This window comes from Urocitellus parryii, chromosome 1 (assembly GCF_045843805.1).
Source record: "Urocitellus parryii isolate mUroPar1 chromosome 1, mUroPar1.hap1, whole genome shotgun sequence".
In the NCBI taxonomy this organism is placed as follows: Eukaryota; Metazoa; Chordata; class Mammalia; order Rodentia; family Sciuridae; genus Urocitellus; species Urocitellus parryii.
The window spans coordinates 133,351,511-133,377,155 of record NC_135531.1 but is presented as its reverse complement, the minus strand read 5'-3'; the positions used below and the strand labels follow the sequence as shown (position 1 = coordinate 133,377,155).

The window sequence follows — 25,645 nt, the reverse complement described above, 5'->3', positions numbered from 1 at the left end:
TTGATGGAACTGTTTGCATTGACCATAAATTATAAATAAAAAAGAACTGTGTAAAATAAAAAAGAAGCTAAAAGAAGAGCTCATTTCCTTTGGAAGGGAGTTGGGAATGGTAACAGGCTAGAGAGGGGAGCTCCTAGCCTTGGCAGTAGAATGTTCATGGCGAGAGGCAGTTTCCTGCCCTCCATGGCCAGGAGAACGGAGTACTTGCCACTCCTCTAAGCCTTCCTTCAAAGAATCACAAGAAGTGGAGCCTAGCATCTGGTTGGCTAGGCTCAATGATTCTTCCAGAGAAGAGAAAACTGGGGGATGTGACCTTTGGACAGATGTGGGAAGCGGCCACGCCATGTGACCAGCATTTTCCTTCCCTGATTGGTGAGGCTCTGTCGGTTATTTCCATCTGGCCACATCAAGTGGCCCTAGATGGCGCCCAATCTTGGAAGTCATAAAAATGTAGCAAGGGTGTCTTCATGCATAGGCCTGCCTTCCTAAAGTCCCAGTGGTCGAGTTACCTTACCTGTCCTGTAACCCCTCCCCTCTTGATCTTTATTGGATGGAAATTTCTAAAGAATGAGAGTCCTGTGCTAGTTCATGCTCGCATGACATGTGCTTCTCTCTCTCTCTCTCTCTCTCTCTCTCTCTCTCTCTCTCTCTTTCTCTCTCTCTCTCTCTCTCTCTCTCTCCAGCCTCTCGTGACATCCCTCGCTCTCCCATTTGGGGAGCTTGAGGCGAGGGCAGAGAAGCCGTCCTGGGGCTTGAATTAAAAGTAAATTGTATCTGTGTTTTATTTTGGTACCTTAGGAAATCCACTTAAGCGACCCTTAGTTGTCTGCCCACGCTGGTGGGGGACACTAGACAGAGACTGCCCACCCTCCATTCACCACACACGAGTTTCCCATAGAAAGCCATTTGGCTGTGTTCTTCTCAAGCATGCTGTCTGCCAGATGAGAGGAGTGTGAGAGTGTCCTGGCAGGAGCAGAATGGAGCAGGGGAGTTACAAGTTCAGCCAAAGCTGGGGAACTGAGGAATGGGGAGAACTCAGGGGAGGTTGTGACTATATCATGTTCTACATCTTTCCTTCTTGTCTCTGTTAAAGGAGCAGTAGAAGCCTATCAGAGGGGGAAGAGGGCCTCCTCTCCACAGCAGACCCTCATGCCATGGAGTTAGAATTGCATATAAGATCAGAGTTTGCAAACTGGGTGGATCACTTAGTAATTAAGAGTCATATGAATACTATGGGCTCTGCCCAACTTGCTGCTGAGAGACAAAGAAGAAGGAGACAGAGCTCATCAAAGGCAGTGATTTGAAAATAGAAAGGATTAAAAACATGTCCTTATTTCATAGTATTAAGACTACCCCATCATAGTAGAGGATAGGAAAGGCAGCAGAATACAACAGACACTAGTATAGCAATATGTAAAACAGTGGATGTGTAACCGATGTGATGCTGCAATCTGTATTCGGGGTAAAAATGGGAGTTCATAACCCACTTGAATCAAAGTGTGAAATATGATATGTCAAGAACTATGTAATGTTTTGAACAACCAACAATAAAAATTAAAAAAAACAGTAAAACAAAGGATGTGCTAAAGGTAAAGCAGAGAAAAGGGTAGGTGAGTTAAAAGAGAGTAGAAAATGGAGACAGAGACAAGTTGGAGACTACCACAAGAGGCTAGACAGTTGTACTAAGGAAGTCTGATATTATTCTGACAGCAATGGTGATCCAGAAGTGTAGGCTGGTGGTGTGCCAGCAAATTGCAGCAATCATCTCATGACAATTTACTCATGAATTTTTTTTTGCATTATAAAAATAACTTCATTTAATTCTGTTGCTAAAACATATATGTTCATCATTGAAAATTTAGAAAATACACATAAACATTAAGTGGATATTATTACCATAAATGGGATTTCACAGAAAGGCCATCAAAGTGACCAAAAGGAGCTTCTCTATAAATGTATGAAGATGTGAATTTGGTGTCAACATATCTTACATACAAACAGAGATATGATAAATTGTGTATAAAGGTGTATTAAGAATTGTAATGCAAAAAAAAGAGCTCATGTATAATGGCATGATTTGGCGTGAACATACTTTATATACAGAGGTACAAAAAATTGTGCTGTGAATGGATAATTATGAATATAATGCATTCCACTATTGTCATGTATGTAAGAAATAAATAAAAAAGAAAATATTTGGTTAAAAAAAAGACTACCCCATCAAGTGTTTTCAACTTTATACTTTAAAAAGTCTTTCTTATGATGGTTTCCACTGGCATGAAGCAGATTAAAAGGAAGCATGTGCTTTACTGTTTTAAATGCAATAATGTTCTTGGTAGAAATTTATGTGCACCAAATAAATTTATAGTCCCATAATATGAATAAAGCATGGTTTGTTTATCTGTTCTCCTGATAGCAAGTATGTGGTTCCAACCTCTGCTCTTTATTTATTTATTTTTTTTTTTAAAGAGAGAGAGAGAGAGAGAGAGAGAGAGAGAGAGAGAGAGAGAGAGAGGGACAGAGAGAGAGAGAATTTTAACATTTATTTATTTTTTTCGGCGGACACAACATCTTCGTTTCTTGTATGTGGTGCTGGGGATCGAACCCGGGCCGCACGCATGCGAGGCGAGCGCGCTACCGCTTGAGCCACATCCCCAGCCCCAACCTCTGCTCTTTATATGGCTGCAGTGAACATCCACATATCCTTAGGTACTGATACAAATATTTCTGTAGAACAGGTTCTTAGAAGTGGAATTATTTGGATTCAAGGATGTTTGCATTTGTACATAACAAATCCCAATATTATGCATACTTTTACCAATAAAAAAATAAAAAAATAAAAAAGACACTTGTAGACATTACCAAAATTGACCTCAATTTGCATCAGTTTATAAGCCAATAAAAATGTGTGGGAGTGATACATGGGGAATCTTTGTTTTTCTAGTAACAATTTCCCTGTGGTGCCAATAATAACAGGACATTGCTTCACGGTGGAGATTTTAGTTTTGCTAGTCATTGAGTTGGGTGTCCAGAGTCAAGCAATGGAAGCCTTGCAGCCAGATACATCACAGGTATATACAGTCATCTCTCAGTATCTGCAGGGGTTTTGTTGCCAGAATTCTCTTCACCTTCCCAAGGGTACCAGAATCTGCCCAAGTTCAAGACTCTTATGTATTATAGCATAAAATTTGCATACAACCTACTCATGCCCTTCAACATACTTTAAGTTGTCTCTTATTTATTTATTTTATAATATTTTTTAGTTGTAGATGGACACAATATCTTCATTTATTTATTTATATGGTGCTGAGGATTGAACCCAGTGCCTCACACATGGCAGATGAGCACTCTACCACTGGGCCACAACCCCAGCTCCTGTATTTATTTATTTTTATGTGGGGCTGAGGATCGAACCCAGGGCTTCACGTGTGTGAGGCAAGTACTTTACCACTGAGCTACAACCCCTGCCCAGTCTCAATTATTTAAAATACCTAATGATGGAAATTCTATGTAAATAGTTACACTATAGTGCTTAAGGAATAATAACAAGGAAATAAATTTACATGTTAAGTACAGATGCTTTTATCAGATTTTTTGATCTGTTTGGTTGAATCTGCAGATATGGGATCTGCAGACACAGAGAAGTGCCTGTATTTTGTAGACTGGATGGAGATTCATACACAATTTCTGTGTTCACCCTTTTCTAATTTTGAGGAATATCTGCATGGGAAATGGGAGCAGTTGGGAGAACTAAATGCACCATGTCCTGTTTTTAGAAATTTATCTAAGAGTTATGGGGCATTTGCTGAAGAGACTTGGGTTTTTACTTAGGCCTTGGTGGCCTCCAGCATGGTCTTCGAAGTTCACAAAATGTGTAGCTTCCAGCTTGAAAGTTGGGCTTCCCTATTATTGAAAATAGACTAATGATACTATTGGTTATTTAAAAAACAATTCAATATTGTCTTTTGTATCCACTATGTGTTTGCTTTTCCTATTAAAATGAGAAAATGATCCTAAAGGAGTAATGTTTACATATGGTCAGGAAACATTATTTTTGAAATATACACTGCATTATTATTTTTTATAGTTACCATTCTGTATGATAAATCAGTGAACTTATTCACCCTGATCTACCTAAAATTTTATACTCTTTGGTCAATATTTCCCCTTTCCCCAGCCAATGCCACCCTGGCTTCATCATCCATCATCCAACTGTCTCCTATGAGTTCAACTTTTTTAGATTGTATATATTGGTGAGATTATATGGTATTTGTCCCTCTGTGCCTGGCTTATTTCACTTAGCATACTGTTTTCCATATTTTACACACACACACACACACACACACACACACACACACACTGTTTATCTGTATTATCACAAATAACAGAATCCACCCTGCGTTTATGTATTATTTACTTATTTTTCCATACTAGGGATTGAATTTAGGAACACCACTGAACCACATACCCAACCCCGGTGTTATTTCCTTATTTTTGAGACAGGGTCTCGCTGAGTTGCTGATTCTGCCTTCGAATTTGCAATCCTTCTGCCTCAGCCTCCCAACTCAATGGGGTTACAAGCATACCTTCATGCCCCAATTATCTTCCATTTTTTTTGATAATAGACATTTTAACAGTGTGAAACATCTTATTGTGCTCTTAATTGCATTGCCCTGGTGATTAGTGATGATGAACATTTTTTTAATGTGTCTGTTGGCCATTTATGTTTGCATGTCTTGTTTGAAGAAATGTCTTTAATTTCGTTGTTTTTTTGCTGGAAGTGTTACTGGGAATTGAACATAGGGCTTCATTACTCACATATGCTAGGCAAGTATCTACCATGGATCTACATTTCCAGTTCTTTGGCCATTTTTGGATTGTTATTTATTTTGTTGCTATTAAGTTGTTGAAGTCTATTATATATTTTGAATATTCATCCCCTAACACATAGTTCGCAAATATTTTTGCTCAATCCATGTATTGTTTCTTCATCCTGTTGTTTATTTTGCTGTGCTGAAGCTTCTTTGATGCAATGCCTTTGTTTATATTTATTATTGTTTCCTGTGTTTTGGGCCTATATATAAGTAGTCTTTGCTCAAACCAATGTCATGGAGCAATTCCTCTGTTTTATTCTAGAAATATTACAGTTTCAGGTCTTATGCTTAAATCTTTAATCAATTATAAGAACTAAATTCATATATATTTTAAAAATAGAGGAGAAATTTAAAAAAATAAACCTAACAATCACCATTTTCTTATCCAAAGAAAATCACTTAACTTTTAGGTTTATCCTTCCTTCTCTCCACCCTGCCACTACCAACTGTTTTAATCTGAAAAATTTCAACCTACAGCAAAGCTGCATGAGTAGTGCAATGAACATCTGTACACTATTTGCCTAGATTGACTAAGTGTTATTTTGTCATATTTATTTTATCTCTTTCTTTATATCTGCGTGTGTGTGTCTGTGTGTATTTTCCCACTTTGTCACTTGAGTCAGTTGCAGTTATTGTGATTTATCTCTAAAAGCTTCAGCATATTTGATAAAAACAAGAAGTCTTCTGAATAACCATAGCACAAATGTCTCACTCAGAAAATTAATATTCACTTAGTGAATAAAGTTGTTATTTCATTTTCCTTAGTTGTCAAATTAATGCCCTTTTATGCTAAATTTAACCACTTGCTTAGTCTGTCAGATTACCATCACAAAGGTAACCATTCCCTTTAAATTTATAAAAGTTGTGCAAATTTACTATTTTAAGACAGAAAATACACTGTTCTCCAAAAGGCTTATACCCCACAGTTTTAGGATTCACTGGTGATTTTTATCTACCTTAATTATTTCCATGGTGTTGTGAACTGTTTAGGGTCCTCTCCCTCCTTTTCCCTCTTTCAGCTAAATTCCAACTCTTAAAAAAAAAAAAAAAAAAAAAACAACAACAAAAAAAACTTCCTACTGGTGTGCAGTGGTGAATGCCTATAATCCCAGTGGCTTGAGAGGCTAAGGCACAAGGTGCCTAGCAAATCAGTGAGATCCTGTCTCTAAGTAAAAAACAAAATAGGGCTGGGGATATGGCTCAGTGGTTGAGTGCCCCTGAGTTCAATCCCGGATACCAAAAAAAAAAAAAAAAAAATCCTTTTTCTTAAAAAACAAAAAGAAATTAAGTGTCTACATGGTTTCATTCAATGCACTATAATACACTGTTATTTATTTTGATGTTCAAATTGTTCTATAATTGGTCAGGGAAGCCCCTCCAAGCTGGCACCTATGTACTTTTGCTTTATGCACAGGCTTTTCTTTATTTTTCAATATTTATTTAATTGACAAGTAAAAATTATATATTTATGGTGTTTTATATGTATATGTACACACATACATATCTATATAGAGTTCTGTGTGCTTCACAGAGGGGCTGTGGAATGGCAAGCTACACACACACACATAATCATTGTGGAATGGATAAATCAAGCTAATTAATTACCTCACATTTTTTGTTGTAATTGAAAACATTTAAAATTTACTCAGTGATTTTTAAGCATACAATACACTGCTAATAACCATAGTCATTATTTTGTACAATAGAACTCTTGAACTTGTTCTTCCTGCCCAACAGTTTCTGAGCACGGTTTTTTTTTTTTTTTTTTTTTTTTTTATTTACTTTGTACACCAAGATGGTACAGGCTTTTGTACTTCCTCTACCCACCCTTGGAATCAGCCATTTCTCCAAATTTATTTTAGTCGTAAATAGTATTTAAAGCTAGGATCTGAGCCATAGGTGAACTTATTACTTATGAGGTGTCATTACTGATAAATTTTTGTAGAGCTAGCAAATTTATACAAAAAGTATGTGCCAATTATATGAAATAATCAATACTTCGAATCTAGTCCCACAATACCTCATCCCAGTTCCCCCATTACAATTCCTTTCCCATCTCCCGCATTGAGTACTCTGGTTCCCATGTGTTATCGATTATATTTTTACTCATTAGCTGAATCTTATATGCAAATAATCTTTGAAAGTGCCTCTTAAAGAAAACTATATACACACATCTGCATAGGCAAATGTACTCCTACCTCTTGTTCCCCCTCCGCTGCTCTGAGCCTTTAGGCTTTGCTCACATTTTAGTCGGTGCCAATTTGTTGGCTATAGAGGAAGCCAGAGAGCAAAGGAGTAACCTTCATTCCCAGGAAGCTTCCCAGGCCTGGTCTTGCAACCGGGCGAGAGCCTCACCACAGACCTAAGTCGGTATCCAAGGGATCATAAGGCTGTAACAGGCAGTCCAAGTCGTTCTCTTCTGGGACGCACGTCCCTCTAGCCGGCCAAGAGCAGATGGTTAGTGGATTAGAGTGTTCTCCACCATCGTGGGCCCTGGGCCTGAAATATGCGCAGAGAGCCCCTGAGAAGGTGTCTGTGAAGGTGAAGATATGGGAGCCATCGGACACGTTAAAGAAGGACAGCTTTCCCGCCTCACAGTCCAGGAAGATGCCCACGCGCCGCGGAGGGACGCGCAGAGTGAGCGCTACACGGTGTGGGTCCAGGACGAAGTACTCGCAGCTGTTCCACAGCCCCATCACCCAGTAGCCACCAGCCGGGCTCAGGCGCGCGGGTCCTGAGCGTTGCACAGTTGCCAGACAGGCGCCCAGGAACCAGCGGCTCCTTCGGCCCACGTGCACTTCCCAGTAGTGGCGGCCTGTGGAGAAGCGCTCCCGGCTCAGGACGCACGTTTGCTCAGTGAACCTTTGTGGACAACCATCTGCAAGAATCGGTACCACTGGGCGAGAAGAAACGCTTTTGGCATCCTTAGAAACCTCCAGGCTGGGGTGCGCTGTGGTTGCATCCAAGGTCACGTCCACTGCTCAAAAGCACAGGGTTAGTGCCAGCTGAGGATGGTTCTTGGACCCTTCTGTTCCCTCCCCCATAGGCAAATCTAGTTTCTCCTGGTAGAACAATAAGTGGAATCATCACCCCGTCCCATGCTGGCACCCTCCCCCCCAACTCTTTGCCTGGCTCCCAAAGTGGCATTGCAAATTAGTCCTGAGTATTGCAGCCTGCCTTCCTTCCTTCCTTCCTTCCTTCCTTCCTTCCTTCCTTCCTTCCTTCCTTCCTTCCTTCCTTCCTTCCTCCCTCCCTCCCTCCCTGAACTGTAAGCTTCCTAAATTCTATAATTCGTGCTGTGGAGAGAAGTGACAGCAAATGAGGTAGGTTCATGAGGATGGAGCCAAGTCCTGGTAAAGAGGAAGGAGCTATTGTCTAGTACTGTTCCCAGCTGGTGCACCAACCTTTGTGACCTTGAGATCATCATGTGAGCTCCAGGCTTTAGTTTTAGAATTCCAGAATTTTAAAACTGAAGGGAACTTCTGAGATATAGTCTAGTCCAGTGACCTGCCCTCCAACATCCACCCCCCCAAAACTTACCTATTGGATGCATGGGAACCCAAATATCTTTTTTGAGATGATCTGAGAGATTCCTTTAATACTCTTGTGTGTTCTTCTGCCAATAGTTCCAAGAAACAGCCTACAACCCATTAGGAAATGAACCTAGTAAAACCTAGAAAGCTATGCGTGTGGGGGAGCATGTTTGTGCATGCATAGTGCCAGTGTGTCACATTATATGTGTACAAATGTGCCTGTATGTTTCTGTGTTCTGGCTCTGTATTTGGCTCCTGAAAAGACCCTTCCTCTAATCTCAGATCTTTCATCTTTACTATTTAATATCTAGCCAAACCAAGTCAGTTTTTCAGCTCACCTGCATATTGTTGTGCTGCCCTCCACTCTGAAACCAAACAGAAGGGAAAGAGCTGAGTTAATAACCGGGGAATCTTGAGGGAGGCTCAAAATGCATGAGGGGTGCCCATGAATCAAATAACCTCACCCCCACAGCTGGTTTGGCTCCAGACATGTCTGGGTCCACCATGATATTTTCCTTGGAATTTGGGGTTGGGTTTGGGGCTGTGGTTATACCAAAGCTGTGTGCAGCTGAAGTTGTGCTGGAAAAAGACCCAGTACAAGCAGTCTGGATGTCTTCAGCAATGGATGAATCTTTAAATTCTGACTGGAAAAGTTCAGCATGGTTCCTGTCCTAAAACATTCTCTAAACACCTGTCTTTCCTCAGTAGACCTTTTTTTTTCTTTTTCTTTTCTTTTCTTTTCTTTTTTTTTTTTTTTGGTACTGGGGATTTACTACTGAGCTACATCCCAAGCCCCTTTATTTTTATTTTTAAAATTTTGACACAGGGTCTCACTAAGTTGCTTAGAGTCCCGCTAAGTTGCTGAGGCTTACTTTGAACTCACTATCCTCTTGCTTTAGCCTCCTGAATTGCTGGGGTTACAAGTGTAAACCACTTAGACCTCCTTTCTTAATGTGAGCCATACTAAGTAGATTTCTGTTTTGCAACAAAGATTTGACTAAAATCAATAGACAACATTTTCAGTGTTCCAAACATTATATCTGGTTTTGTATAACTAGTAGAACTTTAAAAACACAAACCTGTTGGGTAGAATTACTCAAGTCTATAAAATATTGTTCAAAGCAATCCCAAGCAAATAAATTTTTGGATATTTTTAGGAACTTCATAAATTTATCTATAATTTATATTTTTAAAGGCCCATTAACTTAAAACAGGAAGTAGAAAACTGAACTCAAATTCTATGCATGTATGAGTTTGACAGGATGAACCCAACTACTATAGAGCTCTAATAAATTTTTTTTTAAGTTAAAAAGAAAGTAAAAAGGGGAAAGGAGAAATTGTACTTTTAGTTGCTGTAATAGCCATAGCAGTAGCCTGGCACAGTGGTACCTGTAATCCCAGCTAGTCAGGAAACTGAGGTAGGAAGAATCAGAAGCTCGAGGTAAGCCTGAGCAATTTAGTGAGATTCTGATAAATTTTTTTAAAAAGGGCTGTGGATGTAGCTCAGTGGTAAAGTGCTTGTCTAGCATGTTTAAGGCCCTGGGGCCAAATCCCTAGTATAAAGAAAGCCATAGCAATAAAAAGAATGATGTGATAAGTGGCCCAATATACAGTCCCATCTAGACATGTCAGTGGAATATGCACTAAAGATGATACCTCACATCAGTGGGGAAATTATGGATAGTGTACTAGATGGCATTGGAAAAACTGTAAATACAGAAGAATCACTGTATTCTCACCTAACACCCAGAAAATGGTGGATTCTAGGATTAAAAACCTACATATAACACATATTACTATAGTATGGATTTGAAATGTTTCCCAAAACCCATGTGTTAAAGGCTTGGTCCTCAGCTTGGAACTACTGAGAGGTGATGGAACCTTTAAAGGGGGGTGGCTATTTGGAGTTCTTCTGAATAAGTCTATAGATGCCACTTATATAACTAAAATGCATATGGCAAAATAGAAACATTTGTAACTTTGGATAGGGCAAAGGGGAGGGAGGGGGAAGGGAGGGGGCATGGGGATAGGAAAGATGGTGGAATGAGACAGACATCATTACCCTAGGTACATGTATGAAGACACAAATGGTGTGACTCTACTTTGTGTACAACCAGAGAAATAAGAAATTGTGCTCCATTTGTGTACTATGAACTGTAATACATTCTGCTATCATGTATAATAAATTAGAACAAATAAATAAGAAACATTTGTAAGATTACATATAAAATAAAGACATACTGTTTGACTAATGGGGGGGTGGAATTGGGAGGTATGGAGAGAAATAAATACATGGCAACATGCCCACTCTAGACCCACAAGGCAGTCTTTACAGGTGGGCACCAGGAGTGTAGGTAATGTCATAAGCTACTAGGGTTGGAACCAATGGTTTCCAATATATTAAGGTCCTATAACAATATAAAAATAAATATGAAAGTAAAATTTGAGTATAACTTCTAACAAGTGACATGAGATTATGGAATGAAAACAGAATGAATCATCGTAAGTTAATCAGAGTGAGTGATCAAGATGCTGAGATGTAGACTTATGATGTAAGTCCCTGATTTATGGTGGCTTGACTTATAATTTTTGGACTTTACAATGAAGCAAAAGTCATACACATTTAGTAGAAACCATACTTCAAATTTTTAATTTTGACCTTTTCCTGGGCTAGTGACAATACCTGTTACCATACTCTCCTCAGATGCTGGATAGCTATAGCCATTACTGGTACTTTACAGTATGCTGTGTTGCTAAGCTATGAGTTAGACAGGTTAAGCATATTAAGTGCATTTTTTACTTGCAGTATTTTCAACTTATGATGGGTTTAATTGGGATATAAATTGGAGAACACATTGAAAACTGTGGGAGAGAAATGATCTTCACTTACCAGCCTGACCTTCAGTCCTTCTCCAGTCTAAAACAGCAGAGGGAAATGGAATTAGAATATCAGAACACCACAGCTTCCCTGCTCACATTAGAGTTTGTACACAACTTTCCCTCTCCCTGCCTTTTTCCTCTTTCTCCTGCCACCCACACAGCCAGCAGGGTTCCAGTCTAGGCATCATACCTCTGGTTGGGAGATGAGACAATCACCACTTACAAAAATGTGGACAGCAAGGAATAATTTCAATAGGCATCACTTACCAAGCTCGGTTTGAAGCTTCTCTGAAAGCAGAACACAGAAAATATCAATTTTCAGATGAATGGAACCACCTTCCCAAAACATGTCACTGGGAAGAGGTTCCTTAGTCTTAAACTACTGCCAACCTTAACCCCACCCTTGCCTCTGCATTGCCCTATAAAAGGCCACCCATCTGCAGATTCTGATGCCTCATCCTATTTACTTTAGTGGCAGCTTAGCACCCACAGGCAACCTGTCCTTCCAGCTCGTTTGGAAGAGAAGAGGTGCAGAAGAAAGGATTTAGAATAAGATTGGTGCCATCTATCTCTCCCCAAAGGCAGATGAAAAGCACTGAACTCCTCCTTCCATTCTAGATGTCCCCTGGCAGCCAGCACTGTCGGTGAAGCAACCTGAACTTACTCAGCTGTGCAGTCAGTTTTCCTGCAGAAGAAACGAAAGGAGGGAAAATTTTCAAGTTGAGGAATGAGTTCCATAAGACAGATCTATGAATGGTGAGGCTTCATTCTCCACAGAGTGCACAGACTTGCCCCCCCCCCCCCCCCCCCCCCCCCCGCATCGAGGAGGGGACTCTGGGCCAGAAGCAATCAGGCTCTGGGGTAGGTAAGGGTAAAAACAAACCTCCTTCCCACTTAACCTAACTCAGCCCTGCTCCTAACTCCACCCTCCGCCCCGCCCTTATCTGGGGTCCTTGCCTTTTGACCCAGCGCCCTCTGTTGGTCAGGGATGTTGGACACAGAGCGCCTCTGGGGCAGCTTACCTTGTTCCTTCTTTGTCTGTTTCTTTAGCTTTTCTGAAGGGAAGAAAGAGAGAAGCCTTAATATGTGCCCTCCTCTGCCTGTTTCCAGGTCCTGTTTCTGCCTGAATAGGATGGTGCCTCTGTAAGCCACCCTGGGTCCCCTTCCTGCCCGTGGGTCCTTGGACGCTGCTGCCACCACTTTCCTCCTAGGCCAAGCCAGCTGTAGGAGGGTGATTCTCTGGCCTGCCTCATACCTTGAGACTGCTGTTGCTTGTGCAAGAAGTACAACGCCAGCATCGCGAGGAGGGCCAGGAGTAGCGGCAGTGCCACCAGGGTTCCTAAGAAAGCACTCTTCCAAGGGGAAGTTCCGGGAAGAAATACATCTGGAAAACACCCCGCAGGGATTGTCTTGATTTAGGCTACTACTGAGAGAGACAAGTAGTTAGGACCTCGTGGGCTGGAAAATCTTCACAGTGGTCTTCAGTTGACCGGTTACACATTCTGGCCACCCTAGAGTCAAGTGTAAAATAGGTGTGATAGGAGCTACCCTGGCATCTCTCGGTAGGATCAGGTGGAAAGGAGTTGGACTTGAACTTGTCCACCTGAATGAGAAAGTGCTGCATATTGAAGTGAAAATAGACGCACTGGGCGGGCATGGTGGTGGAGTCCTGTAATCCTGGCTAGGGAGGCTGAGGCAGGAGGTTCCAAGTTTAAACCAGCCTCAGCAATTTAGCCAGGCCCTAAGCAACTTAGTGAGACCCTGTCACAAAATAAAAAATAAAAAGTCTGGGGATATGATTTAGTGTTTAAGTACCCCTGGGTTCAATCCCCAGTACAAAAAAAGAAAAAAAAAAAAGAGATGAGAGCCATTGAGAGTGATGCACTGGTATACCTGTCCCTTCTGCTCCTGCTTAGAACTTTTATGACCACAGCTGTGACCTTCCACCACTTCTTACTCTTGCCCTTCATCTGGAGGAATTGAGAATTCAAGGTGTTTTATGCTTATATCTGAAAACTGGTTCTCTGTCAAATTCACAAATAGTCTCTCTGCCTAGTTGCAAACAATTGCCTCTTATATCTGTTGTCATCATACCTTTGGAAGAACTGCTAAAAAAGTTGGTAACTTGCTGACTGTCAGCTCCCCAGGCTCCCCAGGAAGATCTGCCCCCATGAAGGATGTGGCCAAGAGTCACAGTGACTGTAGATGTCACTTATATAACTAATAACTTATATAACCATGGCCAGATGATCAAGAGATGATTCAACTTTCATCAAAAAGTCAATGAATGATCCTCAGCACCACATAAAAATAAATAAAAAAGATATTTTTAAAAAGTCAATGAATGAATCAATGATGACACTTTAACGCAAATATTGATTACTATTAAGTGTACGCACACAATTGTTTCTAGAAATACTGTAAATTGTAATTAAACATTTTAATGCTGTATTATCTAGGATGGCAAAATTATTAACAGGAAAATATACATTATACACATATACATACTTACATAAATAAATTTTTTAAAAAGATTATAATATATTTGTAACCTCTTAGGGGAAACTGCTTTCTTGGCATTCATGATACAAGAAAGACCTATTTTAAACTACTTGCTTTGGTAGTACTTAAAAATGTATTATAATCATGTACAATAAAAAAAATTTTAAAACACTTAAAAAAAGAGATGAGTGCAAAAGTGAAGCGCAATCCTTTAGAAACTCTTATGGCAATTTAATAATTTGTGTCTATTGAATTTATTTAAAAAGGATGCTTTTATCTCACAGGTCTTTTTGAAAACATCTTTATCTTAAAAAAAACTGTGATAAAATATAAAACAAAAAATCTATCCACCACCCTGGTGCTGGGGATTGAACACAGACATGCTAGTGCATTCTCAGCCAGGCCTCAGTACCATTGTGTTCTCAGTACCAATGTGTCCTGTGGGTCAACTGACATAGAGAACATGATGATTAGGAAGAGAAGGATGAGCCAGCACCTACTGACCTGCTATCTGGACCACAAATTCTTTCTTCTGGATCAGCAGAGGGCTCTGGATGGAGCAAGACATGTTGCGATGGGCTTCACCTTGGACAACCACAGATGTTTCCAGATTGAACAAGCCCTTGACATCTTGGGTAATGACTTCAGACTCCAGTGGCAGGCACTGTCCCTGGTGATCTTTCCACTGAACTTTGGGTTTGGGGTACCAGCCATTGGAGGTGCATCTCATCTGAATGCCTCCTTCCTTAAAGCCTTCAATGTAGATATGTGGATCTGAGCCCAGCCCTGGGAGAGGCAGAAAGAGTGAGAATGATCAGGCACCTTCCCAGTAGTTGTGTGGGACATTCATGCAACTGTTGCAATCTCCATAAGGCACCAGGAGCAGAGACTGTTCTTAATGTGTGTGGGCTTTTGTAGCAATCATCCTACCCTCCATGGATTGCAAATGATAGTCTAGATTGGCAGTGGCATGTGGGGACAGTAATACCTTGAAGGACATTTGGAATGGAGAAAGCCTTAGTTGTGTTATTCAAGGGACAGTCCTTCTAGAATAAAGAATTTTTCTACCCCAAATTCCAATAGGTTGTCCTCTGTCTTGATTCTCTAAAGCGCAAATGCTTGTGTTATATGTGCTATTATTGTAGATTATATATTTTTAAGGTCTGTAAATAAGTCAAAAATAACACCTGGTATTTTGCCAGAAAAATGTTAGAGTTCGTAAACAAGTCTGGATGGTGCCTGGCAAAATGTCAGAGGGAGTGGTTTGAGAAGTAACAAAAGTGAGCCATTAAGTGTGGAGATTCCTTATTGGTTGATTGATGTATCTAGTTTATGCTAATTAAGATAAGCTGTGCAAAATGTATAAATAGCTCTGTTGCCCTACAATAAATGGCTCCTATTCCTGCTGCATCAATCTACAGAAGTTATTCGTCACCCCCCGGTTAGTTTGCTGCAGCTGGACTGCGGCAATATATATATATATCCCTATTCTTGTAGAAACAGAACCACCATCACACCACCCCACACCACCCTGCCATCACTCATCTTGTAGTGTTAGCATTGAACCCAGGGCCTTGCACATGCTTGGCAAGTGTTCTACTCCTGAGCTGTATCCCTAACCTCTTTCTTTGTTTCCTTTTGCAATGTTCCTCCTTCTTCTTTTCCTATACACAAAAACACACATTATCCAACTTTCTCATCATTTTGATTTTTTTCTCTTAATACATTCAAGAAATTCCTCCACAGTCATTTATAGAGATCCTCATTTTTTTCTAGCAGCAGAGAATGTATCACTACATTGTGTGTGAACCATGCTCATCTTCTATGTGTGGAAATTTAGGCAGTTTCCACTATTTTGCAATTATAAAAATTACTACAAAGATTAGCATAAATGAATGCCTTTTTCATATTGAAAGTGTTGGTGATATATCTTTAGGTTAAACTCCTGGAGGTGGGATTGCAGTGTCTAAGAACAGATGTACAGGAAGTCCTGTTATTTATTGCCAAATTCCTCTGTCCTTAAGCTCCTGGACTTTGAATTCCACTAACAAAACAGCAGAAGCCCTGCCCCCCAAAAGCTCCACCAAGAATGTGGGGTCAAACTTTTGAATTTTTGTCACCTTGTAAGATTAAAAGATTACATCTTTATATAACTTTAACTTGCCTTTCTCTCATTTTAAGTAAAAATGATAACCTTTTCATGTGTTAAGGATCACTGTTGTGTGTGTATGTGTATGTGTGTGTGTGTACAAGAGAGAGAGAGAGAGAGAGAGAGAGAGAGAGAGAGAGTGTTTGCTTCTCTTGTCCATTTGCAAATAGACCTATCCTTTGTTTTTTTTTTTTTTTTTAAATAACCCCCCCAACAAATTAGGAATTTTCACTGATAGTATATTTACTTGAGCAAAGCCGCCCTATCTAAATTGATCATTTTCTCCTCTGTCCCTGCTGGTGCTTGGCCACAGCACGAACCTGCTACCTCCAGCTCCCAGATGGCTTCACCAGAGAAGTTGTTGGAGAGAAAGCTGCATCCATACAGGCCCTCGTCTGATGGAACCACGCTGCGGAGCAGCAAGACGACTTTGCCAGAGCTGATCTCCGTCGTGACGAGTTTGGTCCTGTTTTGGAACTGCGCCATCTGTCGGTCGAAGAGCTCCTGCCGCCCCTTGTACAGGTGCACTACATCAGAGGGCTGGCTCTGGAACCAGTGGATCTCCATGTCTTCAGCGTTCAGGAGCGGTGACAATTGGCACGGGAAATCCACCTCTTCCCCGACAATGGCCAGTATGGATTCCCCAGGGCCTATCACCTTGACCTCCTCTAGGATGACAAGCCAGAGTAATGACCCAAATCAAATATAATTATATCACTTTGCAGTTTAGAAATCTGTAATAGACTATTCAAAAGATAAAGATGAGACCCTCTGTGAAGAAAATCCACCCGGTTTATTGAACAAGTAACTGATATGAAAAAAAATGAGTGCACAGGCTAAATCACATAAGGAACATGACAACCAGAGACAATGTGTGGTGCTGGACTGTTTATAGGTTTGAACCAACCAGGTATAGATGTTATCTGGGGGAATATGTAAATCTGGCCAGGGAATTAGGTGAAATGCAATGCTAGGCTAAGAAAAAGAAAGTTTCAAAACCAATATGAAAACTATTCTACGATCTTGGGTAAAAAATTAATATTTACATAACTGTTCAGAAAAAAAGATTGAAAAGGAGAGACACCAAATTGTTGTGGTGGTAATTTCTGCATAATAGGACTATTTACTTATTTCCATTTGTCAGCTTTTACAATTAAAAAATATACCATGCACATATAGCTCTTCTAAAAACAAAAATATTTAAAAAACCTATGAGGGCTTCCTGATCCATGGATTTTCATAAAGACTACCCATTTTATTTTCAGAATAAGTCTTACATATGAGTTTATTAAATACATGCATATGGAGATATAGTTGCCATGAGTCATATAGCTTGAATACATGGAAAATTAACTTTTTGAGTAATAGAATATGAAAATATATGAATACACAATTTTTTGGTCGCAGAAGACTCTTTATCCCAAGGCTACATTCCCTATGTAGTATTGGATTCAGAATTAACTCTGGGGAAGAGGAACAAATATTTTCTGTTACTTATGAATATTTCTCCATGTAACTCATTAATAATTTTGAAAATGTCTTTTCCTATTACTGTCATTGACAAACTCTAGAAAGTCTACAGTATAGGAAAACTCATAATTTGACAGAATCTAACAAAGCAAGGCAATTGGTTTTAGGAAAAACACATTAAAACAATTGATAATGAATAGAAGACCTTTAAAATGAGTTCTTTAGTCATTGTTTGGCAGAAAATTTCCCCATGAACTGGCTGCTGAAGAATCCTTCTTTAATAGTTCTCTTTTTCTTCTCAGAAATTGTATCCCTCCAACGACAAATGCCACTTAATCTATCATACATAAAATTTTTCATAATACAATAATTTAAATATATACTTCCCTATTCAAAAGAATGTGTCTATTACCACCAAATAATTCCAACTTCAGAAATAAAACATACACTTTTAAATTGTAATTTGTTTCTATCATATTAACTAGAATTATTAAATATATCTACAAACATAGATAAGCAGATAATGTAATGAATCTAAAATTCTAAAGAACTGTAATGTTGTGGTATTATCAGAAGCTCGGCATATTTATTACTGAACTCATGTTTTGTTGTCTGTCTTAACAGTGTTTCTCTGGTATATGGCATTTATTTTAGGTAGTAACATACATAGGCCAATGACATACATAGGCCCTAAGTTCATGCTTGGGTCCTCCACATAGACTCTCGCAAATCTATTATAGCAGTTTTCCAAAATTTTAGTATGTACTTACCTTTCAATAATTAGTTCTTTTTCCTTTTTTCATCATTTCAATATTGACCCTCATCACAGAAGTACAAGGGATAATTGCAATTGCCATAATTCTTCCTCCTTTGTCTTTTTAATGTCTCTTTAAGATACAATTTGTTATTTTTTTGTACTGATGTTAAGTATTTCACAAACTTTCTCAGAAGTCGTCAGTGAATATTTATCAAAAGTCTCAAGTTTTCCTTTTGTAAGTCTCTCAGGAATTACTGTCAAGGGGCATGTGTTTTGTGTGTTTTTTTCCCGCGCATTAATAAGCCTTTTTATTGTTGCCTTTTGTTTTTTTTAATCGAAGATCCCTTACTGGTCCTGCTTCCATGAATGGTCATACCAAGAGATTAGGGAGGGGAACCAGGTGGCCCCGGGAGGGATCATCTCCACAATATTCCATTTATACACAGAACTAAATAGACAATCACAGAGTCACTATTGTGGTTAGAAGTTGGCAGCATGGGATGGGGAGGAATAGGTAGGAAATAGGGATGTCATTAGAAAAAATACAGCCCCCCCACCAAACTGGGAGAACACTTGGCCTGTTTCAACCCAAGAGGAATAGAAGATCTAAAGCAATTTGGGAAGGCCAGAACCTTCAGGAATAGAGGGAAGAAGAAGGTCCAGGGGGGAGATCATCCAAATTTTGCTGTTGAAACTTAATATATCATGATCTTTCGTTTGATCATTCTCTTCCTCCATGGTGTCTTCATGTGGTCACTCTGTTCCCCCAAACTCATATATTTCCTTCTTTCCAAGTTCAGTTAAAACCTCTGTCCAAAGTCCAATCACCCTGGATTCCTTTCCATCCTTCACTTTGTCCATAGATTATGGACACATCTTTCTTTGTGTAATTTGAGATTATTGTTGCCTACTGAGTGAATCGCCAACATCAACCTGGCAGCTTTCTTCTCCAGGGTCTCCCAAATATCTCACCAAACATTCAATGTTTGGTTCTCTTCCCTGCCTCAGTTTACCCTCCATCTTCATTTTCCTGGAGAATGTACACCCTGAGTGGCACTGCACAAACAGTACCTCCTCTCTGTGCCTCTCCTTGCTTCTTGGGGAAAGAGAATTGCTCTTAGTTGTGCTTAGCTGCCACCCCAAAGTCTTTGGACATGGTTTTCTTGCAGTTGTTTATGTCACATACATTCTGCTCCATTGATCATGAGCTGCTTAAGGATCTGACCTGTGCCTCAGTCACTCTGATATCCCTGGTTCCCAGACAAAGATATTAGGAAATTTCATTTGCATAATTAATTTGCACTTTCTTTCTTCTTCTCCTTCTCCTTCCTCTTCACCAGAGATCAAACCCAGGATGCTTAACCACCGAGCCACACCTTGAGCCCTTTTTTTAATGTTTTATTATGAGACAGGACCTCACTAAGTTTCTGAAACTGGCTTTGAACTTTTGATTCTCCTGCCTCCTGAGCCACTGGGATTCAAGTGTGTACCACTGCACCTGGCTGATTGCTTCTTTTGTGAATGGTAGAATTGGGAGAAATTTTCCCTGTTCTTCAAAAGCTCTGCAAGTGATGGAGTTAAAAATATTTACTAACTGGTTAAGCATAAACACAGATCAAGAAGAGTTTCCTAGCACCTTCCTGCCTTGTTTTTTGCATGCCCAACTTCAGGGTCCTAGGAAGTGTAAGAGGGGTCCTAGGGGCTGGCAAAATGGTGGAGAGGCATGAAGTGGCTGAATGGTGCCCAGGGGAAGTGGCTCTTTAAAAACTGGGATAGGAATCTCTTTGTATTTTAGCAAGTGGCAATGACTGGTCCTGTTTTATAAGATCTCAGCCCTGGAAGTACTTGGCACAAGAGGTAGGCAGAGCTAAGGTGCTCATGTCCTGGTTGGATGAGCTACAGAGTGGTGCAGGTCAGAAGCATTACCTGAATTTGCCTCCTCATGTTGAAGGAAAAGGAGAAGGTAGGTGAGGAAGAAGAGATTGCTGGGCAGAGGTACTTGCTTCAAAAAATCCAAGGATACTGGGAAATCCTCCATTAGCAGTAAGGGCCACCTGGAGAGAGACAAAGGGGTGACACATGGCAGCTTGACTTGGCCCATAAGGCCTGTGATCTGTTGTTGCCTTAATAATAATAATAATAATAATAATAATAATTATTATTATTATTATTATTATTATTATTTTTGTTGTCAAATACAGTTCTTGAGTTTCTTACAAATGTGCCAGTACCTGGCTTTTTTAAAACCAGGACCGGATGTGAGATCTGCTTCTATTTTTACCAAGCAACATTGTTAACAGCATCATTGGCCTTGCTCTACCTTACACAGCTTCAAGAGGACAGGCCTGAGCATCCCAGAGGAAGCAGCTCCTGAGCTAATATTGTTCAGAGCCAGGAATAGAGCCATACATTGTGTGGGGGCTCAGCACCACCCTCCTCCGGAGTTAGTGGAGTTCCCCAAACAAAGGGAAATCTCTGAAGAATCTGATTTTTTTATTCTCCTTTCCTCACCACCACAAGACAAAGCTTGTTTTCACTTCTATTTGTCCTGGAACATCAGGTCCACAAAACAGAGGAAAAAACATAGTTCTACTCTTTTTTTTTTTTTTTCAAAATGGAGTATGCTCCTGGTGGCTGCCTGCCAACTCTAGTAACATTCTGGGAAATGTCTGTCCAGGCCTGAGATCTCAGGTGGTGCTTCTAGGGGGTCAACTGGCCACTGTTCCTGTGTTTGTAGAATCTTTGAGGCCTCAGTGATGGAGTCATTCCATCTAGACATCCCTTTTTCCACCTATAGTCCAGGAGAACCAATCCCAGCTCAGACAAGGGCTGACCCCTTTAACTCTAGTGTCTCCTTGGGCCTATAGTAGCATCTTAGAGTCTGATGACCGATGAGCATCTTTGAATTCATACAAGCCTCTCCATATTTCTCCTTCATTTAGTTGTAGGATCTTAGGCAGTTGTTGTCACTGGATGAACCTCAATCTTTGCTTGAACAAAGGGAGAAACCACTTCCATCTCTTCCAGAGACTGCCTCTCTCTCTTTTCACTCCTCTCTCTCTTTTCACCCTCAGAGGGGGAGAGTCTACAGTGAGTTTTCACTCTCCAGTTCTCCTCAGTTCCCTCCTCTGCCTTCTGCCTTCATATTCCTCACTATTTGGTTTTCCTTCTGCAGACTTTTGGCATGGTATGTGCTTCCAGCATCCTGTGGCTTTAGTGCCTCAGCCACACTGTCAGCAATACCACAGGCAAGGTGTTGATGGAGGAATTTAAAGGCCACTGGGTCATGCAACAGAAGAGCAGTCAAAGAGTATTATTACTACTATTACTAATAAGTCTAAATTTCAGATAAGAACCGAGTAGCTAAGGGACTTGCCCCTGCACACACTGAGCTGGGAAGGATTCAAGGCTGACAGGAATACAATGGGAGGGAGAAGCAATGGCCTGAGAAGTGAGTGGGCCAGGTAATGGTGGTCCCAGAGCTCAAACATGGTAGGAAAAAGCAGGGGGACAAGTCAGCATGGCTCCATTTTTATGCCTCAGATTCCTCAAAGGGAGACGTCAGCATCCCCTCTGGAAGGGGCCAGGCTGTTTTAATAGCCAGTATTTATTGGAATAATTTTTTACACAATAATTAGCACAAACTGAGGCCTTAGGCGGGGTCAAAGCTCTGGCAGGACAGTCTGATCTCTTGCCTTTTGTAGCAGATGGCAGGAAAGTCTCTGTGACAAGCCTGGAAACGAGGAGTGAAGTAGAGCCCACAATGGCTTTGCATTTCCTCATCTTCTTTATTCTCCTTTCTTCCCTTTTGTGCCTCTATCTTTTCTTTGGGGCTCTAGATATAGATCAGAGCTGCATGGGGGCAGAGCCATGAGGAGCATATCAGTGTCCAGCTAACGCCTTCTAAAAGAAGAGGAGCTCAGACTATGTTTAGAGACCCATTTGTATGAGCCAGATTCTGAGAAATTAGTCATGACATGTATTAGGTGGTAACATCCATCCTCCCATGAGGAGGTGATAGTAATAAGAGCTGGGAGCAGGATGGCCTCCCAGAATGAGCACCTGCTCTAATTACCCTAGACAGGGGGATGCTGCCATTTCCCAATGGGGCAAGAGATTGGGGCAGTGTGCTCCAGAACTGTGGCATTGTTAGAGGATTGCAGTTCTCTGTTGTCATATACCCATGTGCTTCTCATCACTGAGACTACAGGAGAGGCGGTTGTAAACACATATAAGCACACAAACACGTGCATGAGTCCACAGTAATAAAAACTGATACTTATTATCTATCAAGCATTCACCTGTACCACGAATATTATTACTACTATTACTAATAAGTCTAAATTACAGATAAGAACTGAGTGGCTAAGGGACCTGCCCCTGCACACACCGGTAGTGAGTAGTGTAGTAAGGTTTCCTTCACCTGAGCTGTCTGGTTCCAGAGCCTTACTCTGTGCTTCTGTCCATATAGATTCCTTACCAATTGTGTTGTGTGTCAGGTCACCCTCAGCCACTCCTGCAACCCAAGACCATGATTGCTGGAGGAACTACTACCCAAACTTTTACTCAGATCAGCTATCTCACAGATGTTCCAAAGAAGAGACTGGGTCACAAGGTGTCAGCCACAAAACCAAGCAAGTGAAAATCAATGAATACAAATTTAAAAATCCCACTGCCAAATAAAACAGCTTAAGCCAGAGCCTCCTTAACAGTGTCAACAGCATCTGCTTAGGCAGGAGGCATAGGTGTCAGTTCTATTATTAAATACTAAAGACATTACCTTGAAAGATTTTAATTGGAGGAAATGTTTGGCAATTTCCTGAAGGGAAGAGTCAGTGACTTCAGAGGGGTCCAAAACAGTAGGACCTCTTCCCCATTTGGCTGCCTGAAGTTTGCCCTTTCTAACCTTACTCTCCAGTTTAAAGACTCTGGTCCTTATTGAAATACACATACTACAAGGCACAGTCAAATGAATTTCAGATTCTGGTTCTGGTGAAGAGGTTTTGATGAGGGGAAGGAATAAGAGGCTGCACATGCTGGAAGAACACAGTGAGAAGAAGGATGGCCAAAAAGGGGGCCTCAGACTGAGCTCTGCCGTGCTTGTGGGGTCCATTTCCCCTGTTCTCTTGGGAACCTGTGGGTCATTTCCTTCTGAGGACACAAAGAGTAATAGGAGCTCGTGCACACTGAAATACTGCCACCCTCCACCCAGGGGAAGTCCATTTCTCTCCTTCCCCCTTTCTCTTTCTTCTCTCTTTTTCCTTCTCCCTCTTTCCTTTCCCCCAGCCCAGCCCTATGCCTATTCTTTCCTCCTGAGTTTCCAATTCCTAAGCAACGTCCTGTGTTCTCTTGACTTGCAGTCCCTTAGCACTTGAGTCTTTCTTTAGATTACTTATGTTTTGCTTTGCTGCTTTTGCAAATTGTTTTACAGGTGTGCATTCTGCCTTCCTCTTATCCCCATGTCCTAAGCTGTGTCTATTCTCCCATCTTCCCCCTCAAGCACCCAGTGGGATGTTTTGCCCTCAGCAGCCACCAGTAATTGCTCACTGGCCTGCACTGGTTTGATTTCCATAGACCCACAAAAGGATTTCCACCCTTTTTAAGGGAAATGGATCACCTCAATAAGGGGGCCTCAATGAGGTTTCAAATCCTTTTCTTCTGGGGGAAATGGGATATATCAAAACCCTGCCTTCTCCGGGGGGGGGGGGAGGGCTGCCTGATTGGGCACCCCTTAGCCACACTTGAAACTCCCATCCTGCCTACAGGCACAGCTAAGAGGATACCCACCATGGTATGCTCTTCCCAGCACCAGCACCTTCCACCATAGTTTTCTGCTCTTCATTTCTGAAAGGTGGAGGTTTAGACGGGTGTTGAAAGTCAACCACATACCTTTCAGGTAGCAGCAAAGCGTCCAAAATGGCTAAGTCCCAGCAATCTCACGTTCCTTTGCAAAGTGAGACAATTGTTGTGAAGTGTCTTAGTCCTTTTCAGATAGAGGCTGGCAGCTGAGTTCAGGAGGACAGCTCATTTGTGACAGAATTATTCACCCACCTCCCACCTTAGGACATGTGCTGTTGGCTCTGCTCTTGACTATAAAAATCAAGATAGATAGAACAAAACGAGGAAGTCTCTGTCATATCCTGTCTCTGTGAGGAAAATCGCAAATTAAAATTCCCATGGAAAATGTCTCCCGCCCCCAAGGGTCTTAGAAGCAGGGTAAAGGTATCTGAGAGCTTTGTAGAACAGACCGCAAGTTGCAGAGGCTCAGAGCAGGGAAAGAATTTTCCAACTGGTTGCATGGGATCTCTAGCAGTTTGAGCTGGGGTTTCAGGCAGGAAGGGTGCATCCCTGGCCAGCCTCTCTCTTCTTACAGTCACAGTGAAAGCGATGAGACTTCTCACAAAAGGTTGGGAAGGTGCTTGTGCTTGTGTTCAACTTGTACTGACACCACCCTACCATCCTCTCCAGGAAAAAATCAGTAAAGAAATAACCTGGAAGTTTTGCAACCAGGAAAATTTGCAAGAGCTGTTCACATACAATTTAGAATAGACTGGCGTGTTGAATTAGGATTTATCTAGAAGCAAAGCTCAAAAAAGAAGTAAGTACTACTCCCTTCACTCCATCTTGCCCTAAGCAACTTTGTTATTAGTGGGAAAGAAGAGCAGAGGACCAAGCTGTAGCCACCATCCTCTCTAAGGACAGGATAGAGCTGGGCACAGGGCAGCTCAACAAGGAAGGAGCTTCCAGAAATACTCAGTGTTTGGAGATAAGCCTGTGCATAGGCCAGGGATCTGCGTGAGTAGGTTTATGCAAGAACCAGTAAGCAATGAAGTGCAGACTTGAAGGTACCACACGTTTTCCAACAAGCTGGTAAGGCTGGAAATTGGAGCTTATACTTACACAATGATGTGCTCAGAGCACAAAAGAGGCCAGTTGGCAAGACAAAAGAGTGCTCAGGGACAGATTAAACTTTAAGTGGCTATTGAATAAAGAGGAAGATCTGAAAAGCAATAGGAAAAAGAGGAGGAGGGCAGGCAAAGATATTGTGAGTGAAAGGAGGTGACTAGTGTTTGTGTGTGGAGAAAAACCTTGCTGGTTCATGTGTGTGGGGAGAAAAACCTTGCTGGTTCAACTTTATGAAATTTGAAGGTGAAAAGCAAGGTTGAACAAAAGTAGATGGGACCAAATTTCAGAGGTCCTTAGATGCCACACAGCAGAGTAGAACATTGTTTGATGGGCAGCCAGAAATTGCTTGGAAATTCAAAGGACCTAAAGTGGAATCACCCTTATAGAAGGGGCTATTGAGAAACTTTAATAAAAAAATTTTATTGCCATTCCTCTGGATTATTCCATGCTTCCTAGGGAGAGGTAAGATTGTCACAGCAGAAATAGCAGAGAGAGAAAGAGGCAAAGTTTTCTACTGTGGCTTCCAGAGCCAGTCCTGCTAAGACATGGGGGGGAGATGTCACCTGCCAGCTAC

General features: G+C 41.1%; 1 protein-coding gene across 1 annotated transcript; it reads right to left on the bottom strand.

Annotated features, from left to right (window-relative positions):
- Positions 1-6,624: 6,624 nt before the first annotated feature.
- On the bottom strand, positions 6,625-24,249 carry LOC113177097 (butyrophilin-like protein 9). Its single transcript, XM_026381628.2, has 11 exons — positions 24,055-24,249; positions 20,092-20,219; positions 16,259-16,606; positions 14,294-14,575; positions 12,543-12,671; positions 12,310-12,342; positions 11,952-11,972; positions 11,555-11,575; positions 11,298-11,324; positions 8,746-8,772; positions 6,625-7,851 (listed from the first exon to the last, which is right to left on the bottom strand). The coding sequence occupies exons 2-11, from the start codon at positions 20,201-20,203 to the stop codon at positions 7,226-7,228; spliced, it is 1,626 nt and encodes a 541-aa protein (XP_026237413.1). The 5' UTR covers positions 20,204-20,219; positions 24,055-24,249; the 3' UTR covers positions 6,625-7,225.
- Positions 24,250-25,645: the final 1,396 nt, after the last annotated feature.

Excerpts from the sequence above, each read along its gene's own strand:
- LOC113177097 (XM_026381628.2), bottom strand. The coding sequence starts at position 20,203 with ATGGAGGATTTCCCAGTATCCTTGGATTTTTTGAAGCAAGTACCTCTG. Across the intron at positions 16,607-20,091 it reads ACATGAGGAGGCAAATTCAG|AGGAGGTCAAGGTGATAGGC; the intron begins GTAATGCTTCTG and ends TTGTCATCCTAG. Across the intron at positions 14,576-16,258 it reads CTGGGAGCTGGAGGTAGCAG|GGCTGGGCTCAGATCCACAT; the intron begins GTTCGTGCTGTG and ends TGCCTCTCCCAG.